This window comes from Lipotes vexillifer, unplaced genomic scaffold (genome assembly GCF_000442215.2).
Source record: "Lipotes vexillifer unplaced genomic scaffold, Lipotes_vexillifer_v1.1 scaffold602, whole genome shotgun sequence".
Lineage (NCBI taxonomy): Eukaryota > Metazoa > Chordata > Mammalia > Artiodactyla > Lipotidae > Lipotes > Lipotes vexillifer.
In genome coordinates this window covers 2,002,890-2,008,618 of record NW_006790307.1, presented here as the reverse complement: position 1 = coordinate 2,008,618, position 5,729 = coordinate 2,002,890, and the positions used below count along the sequence as shown (strand labels likewise).

Genomic DNA, 5,729 nt, shown 5'->3' with positions numbered 1-5,729 from the left:
AGGAATGTTGGGTTAAAGGGTATATGTATATTAAGTTAATTTCCTTGTTGTAGCAATTAATTCATACTCCTACAAGTAATTTATTAATGTGGCTATTTCCCTGCATTCTCACTAGTCCCAGATATCACAGTTTTTGTATTTTATGCCAATCCATCAGATTAGCTGGGAAATAGAAACTCACTGTTCTTCTCATATTTCCCTGTCTATTCATAAGGCTGAGAAAATTTTCCTGTTTATTGACCATTTTTGAATTTCCTATTTAGAGCTTTCACCTATTTTTCTGTTGGATTTTATCTTTTCCTTATTATTGTATAAGAGTTCTTTGTATAGTAAAAAAAATGTAGTGCTTTCTCTTATCAAGTGTTTTTTTTGCCAGTCTGTTGTTTTGGAGATTCCAATGAATGAAAATAAAACAAGAAAGTCAAGGAATAGATACAAATTTAGAAACGGGGGAGCATTTACATATGATGAGAGTGTAAATCTAGAAACTCAAGATGCAGTAAGTTACTAGAATTAATAAGAGAATTTTTAAAGTATCTAAATTCAAGACAAAGTTATGAAAAAAATCATATCCTTTTTGTAATTGTTACAGCTAGTTAGAAAAGGATTTAGCTCCCTGCAAAGGTCCCATTTAAATTATTGACCAAAACTATAAGATACCCAGGAATAAAATTAACCAAGGGTTTGAGGACCTTCATAAAAAAAACTATAGAATCCTATTGAAAGACACAAATAAATAGATATACCACATTCCTGGATGAGGTGATTTGATATAAATATCAGTCATTCCAAAATTAACATTGAAACCTAATGCTTTGGGGCATTATTTCTGAACAGAAAATTTCCAAGTAGAAGAATAAGTGAGGGCTTCCCTGGTGGCACAGTGGTTGAGAGTCCGCCTGCCGATGCAGGGGACATGGGTTCGTGCCCCAGTCCGGGAAGATCCCACATGCCGCGGAGCGGCTGGGCCCGTGAGCCATGGCCGCTGAGGCTGCGCGTCCGGAGCCTTTGCTCCACAACGGGAGAGGCCACAACAGTGAGAGGCCCGTGTACCGCAAAAAAAAAGAATAAGTGAGAATGGCGAGAAAAGAACAATAATTAATAGGGTGTTTGCCTTCCTCAATAATAAAACAGTATAAAGATACAATAAAACAGTATCGAATTGTCACAGGAATAAATAGATCATCGGAATACGAAAATCCATATTAGATCCAAATATATATGAGAACTTAATAGATGTAGATGACAGAGATGACTTTTCCTTTCAGAGGAAGAGGGATGGTTTATTTACATACATAGTATGGACATAATTGACTTTCCATCTGGAAGACAACAAAGCTAGATCTCTGCTTCATGCCATGTATTAAAATCAGTTCCAGAGGGAGCAAACATTTGAATGTAAAAAAGAAAAAATGTTGGAAGAAAATTTAGACAAATGAAAATCAAAATATATTTGACCAAAAATATATGAATTATTTGCTTCAGAAAAAAATCCAACAGCAGGTTACTTGTAAATTTTGTTTACTCTCTGCCTAATCACTATTTTGATTGGTTTTGTTACTTTTGGTGTCATTTGCAGAAGAGAATACCCAAAGAATGCTTTCAAGAACCACTGTTTATGTTGAAGGAAATCTTACAGTTTATTTTGATTTGGTCACATGTGCCCTTCTTTTCTGGTTCACCACGGACTGCCAAGGAAAACTGCAGTATAATATAAAAAATAAAAGTTTCATAACATTCACAGAGATTAAATTGTTTTATCGCAATTCTCTGCTTTCAAAGATAACGTTGAGCCTTGAGTATATATTCCAAGGGCAGTATCTTTCTCATATTTTACTTTATTTTGGTCTCCTAAGACCCTTCATTTCCAGCTTTTTCTTTGTATATGTTCCTTCAAAAGTTGACATTTTTAGCTTACCAATGAGTACATACTGCAGAATGACCATAGTAGATTTATGGAAAATGTAAAAACTTTTTCAGAGAGTTCTGGAAGAGAATCAAGAACATTATCATATAGTTCAAAAATTCCTTATCCTGGGAGACATTGATGGTAAGATATATTTTATTTCACTTTGTATGAGTTCTTTGTTTTCTTTAGTAATTTTGTAAAAAGTTATCAAAACAGTGCATATGACTTACCACATTTTGTCATCTCTGTAAATATCAATGTATCTGAATGCAACTATTTACTTAATTTTTAGAAAATAAAGTTTGAATTTAATCCAGAGTCTGTTTTATATGATGGTTCTTAACAATGAGATAGTGAACTGGTAGTGGTATAGGAATACAATGTCCTTGGATGGTGTTTATATCTCTTCTTTTGATTTTTATCCCTTATTGTTGCATCTTTGCTTTGATGGCTTACAGGTCTGATGGATGAATTTAGCAAATGGCTTTCCAAAAGCAGAAACAATCTACCTGGACACCTCCTTCGCTTCATGACTCACCTCATTTTGTTTTTCCGCACTCTGGGACTACAGACCAAAGTAAATAAAAATGAGCTGTATACCCGTCTCTGCAAGACTGATGCTTTATACACCTATTGTCAGGAAAACATGCTACTTTTTGGTTGTTGTTTTCTGGAAATGGTGACCATAGTCTCATATGGTCACTCGATGATAATTCACTGCAGGTTACTTGTTAGGGTTCTAATCTGTGGCTGCAGAATGCTGGTGGTTACCTGGTTTTTGGACAGTTTATAAGTTTAATCCTCATCAGTACCCAACTCTAAATCAACCAGCTAAGCTAACTGAACCAGACTAAGTTCTCTGAGATCTTAAACCTTTGTTTTCTTTTTTCTTTTTCTTCTGTCCTAAATGATTGGTAACATTTTGGTCAGAGTACATGTAGAAGGCAGAATGATGCAGTAGTTGAAAGCTTGGGTTTTGGAGTAAGAATCCTGGATTCATATTCTTACTCAGCAGCTTCTAGCTGTGTAATTCTGGGTAAATCTCCTTAGGTCTTAGTTTCTTCCTCTGTAAAATGTGAACAATAATAGTAACTACCCACAAAGAGTTAGGGTAAGGCAATACATGAACTTTGCTAAGCACTTAGTTATTGCATGTAGTTATTGCTCAGTGGTAAGTATTAAAAGTCATTAAATCATTATAGTGGAATTTTTATTAGATATATTGCTGGTACACATAAGCAGTTATATTTATAATTTAATAATTATATCTTTTTTCCTATGAAGGAAGAAGTTTCCATTGAGGTTTTAAAGACATACATACAGGTAAACTTTGAGAAACCACAATTATATTCTTTTTTTTTTTTACTATTTTAATGAAAACAAAAATCAGAATGATAATATTTTAATATCTAGTGGCAGGAGAGTCATCAGAATCCATAAAGGTCTTTTAATTGTCATAAATACTTTCTTTGGAATTTAAAATTCTGTTTAGCAGCACAAATCTATATCTGTATGAATCCCTCCTAAATATATTTGAAATTTTGAAGTGAACTTTTTAAAAAGCATTGTTGATCCTAGAACTTGTTTTATTATTGACATACTTTGATCCTTTTTTTGTTTTTTAGCTTTTAATAAATGAGAAACATACAAATCTCATAGCATTTTATACCTGTCATTTACCTCAAGACCTCGCTGTTGCCCAGTATGCACTATTTTTGGAAGGTGTTACAGAATTTGAACAGCGCCACCATTGCCTGGAGCTGGCTAAAGAAGCAGGTAAAAGTGGTTGAGAACTTCATCTACTGGGCTTTGTAGGCAGATTATCATTTTGGCTTTAGTAACATTTAGCCTTCTAGTTTTAAATCCTGTTTCTCTTACGAGGTAAAAAAGGAATGAGGTTTTCAGTGAAATTCTGTTTTAGGAATGAACCTATACTATAACTCGTGTAAAATATCTCTTAATTTTGGCATTTTCTTTTATAATGTCTTTCATATTTTACATATTTTTAAAGAAGTATTATCCCAAATTTACCAAATCATTGTGACTGTTTAGAGGATATTGGTGTGAACGATTAATTCTTGTTTTTGTTTCTTCAAAAAATTCTTTAGATTTGGATATTGCAACTATAACAAAAACCGTAGTTGAGAATATTCGGAAGAAAGATAATGGTGAATTCAGTCATCATGACCTGGCCCCAGCCCTAGATACTGGCACTACTGAGGTAACATGAGGGGAAGAGAGAGGTGTGTTATATAACTCCTGATAATCCCTCATGTTATGCTTTTGTGAACTTCTACCTTAAAATACTCTGGCTTCTTTCTTTAAGAATTTTTCGTTGTCATCCAAGTTATAAAAATTGGCAGCAAACTTAAGGTCTTGTGTAAGGAATTGCTTAATAGTAGTATTATGTTAAGGGAAGTTTATTTAATGGAAAAAACGTGAGCATTGGATTTTTGCTCATCAGATTATTCTAGATACTTGATCAGTCACTAACTTTTCTTTTTTGGCTAAGTCGGGTCTTAGTTGCGGCACTCGGGATCTTTTCATTGCGGCATCTTTTCGTTGTGGCGGTTGGGCTCTTCGTTTTGGCGCGTGGACTTCTCTCTAGTTGTGACATATGGGTTTTCTCTCTCTGTTTATGCTGTGTGGGCTCCAGAGCACATGGGCTCTGTAGTTTGCGGCACACGGGCTCTCTCATTGAGACACGTGGGCTTAGTTGCTCCGCAGCATGTGGGATCTTAGTTTCCTGCATTGGAAGGTGGATTCTTTACCACTGGACCACCAGGGAAGTCCCGATCAATCACTAACTTTTATGTAGCTTACTTATTCCTATTTTCAGAAAAGAATAGAAAGTTTTATCTAGGAAAGAAAAAAATTTTAGAGTAGCACTTAAAGGAATTACGTGATTAAGTTGGTGGGACATCACATATATAATTCCAGATTCACAGTCCAGTAAGTTTTTTCTGTAATTTAATAGAGACCTATTAAATGTGAAAATAAACTAAGAAAAGCTGTTTTCTTTCATTTTGTATAACCTGAGGGAAGATATTCACTAGAAGTACAGACATAAGCTGGTTCTACTAATTTGCAGAATATCTTAGAAAAAACACAGTTGACATTTTTTTTTTCCAATTAAATGAATAGGAGGACCGTTTAAAAATCGATGTAATTGACTGGTTGGTATTTGACCCATCACAGAGGGCGGAAGCACTAAAACAAGGCAATGCCATAATGAGGAAATTCTTGGGTATGTTGTATTTTTATATATATATATTTTTTTAAGTTTTTGTTCTGTTCTAGAACTTTGTTGTTTGTTTTTCCAACCCTTCCAGTAGGGTAAAGTACAAAACAGCCACTGTTACGGCTGGTATTGTGAAACAAAACATATTTAATAGTGACTCTTCCTGTCCTACTCAATTTTGCATATAATCTCAAGGCTTTGAAAAAATTGAATTGCTTTTTTTTTAAGACACAGAAAAGTATGTAAAAGTAATTGCATTTAATGAATCCTTTTGTGACTGTTACATTGAAATAAGGAAAAGCCCAGCCATTAAGTAGAGAGATCACCCAGACCTTTAACAGAAGTACCTTGAGACCTGAAATGGTTACAAGTAGCTGTGAAAGTTGCAAACCAATAATTTGATTCCTTTAGAAACCATTACATGGAAATCCATATGTATTGAAAAACTGTATATCTTTTTCACAGCATCAAAAAAGCACGAAGCTGCAAAAGAAGTATTTGTGAAAATTCCTCAGGATTCAATAGCAGAAATCTATAACCAGTGGGAGGAACAAGGAATGGAGAGCCCACTTCCTGCTG

At 34.4% G+C, this 5,729-nt stretch overlaps 1 protein-coding gene across 1 annotated transcript in view; it reads left to right on the top strand.

Annotated features, from left to right (window-relative positions):
• The window catches only part of NUP107 (nucleoporin 107), a 45,707-nt gene that overhangs the window by 31,848 nt on the left and 8,130 nt on the right, over positions 1 to 5,729 (top strand). The window contains exons 18-24 of the mRNA XM_007463563.1: positions 1,981 to 2,050; positions 2,368 to 2,486; positions 3,194 to 3,232; positions 3,535 to 3,685; positions 4,018 to 4,130; positions 5,054 to 5,156; positions 5,616 to 5,723. Coding sequence (XP_007463625.1) covers positions 1,981 to 2,050; positions 2,368 to 2,486; positions 3,194 to 3,232; positions 3,535 to 3,685; positions 4,018 to 4,130; positions 5,054 to 5,156; positions 5,616 to 5,723 — 703 coding nt within the window. The remainder of the gene's footprint in view (positions 1 to 1,980; positions 2,051 to 2,367; positions 2,487 to 3,193; positions 3,233 to 3,534; positions 3,686 to 4,017; positions 4,131 to 5,053; positions 5,157 to 5,615; positions 5,724 to 5,729) is intronic.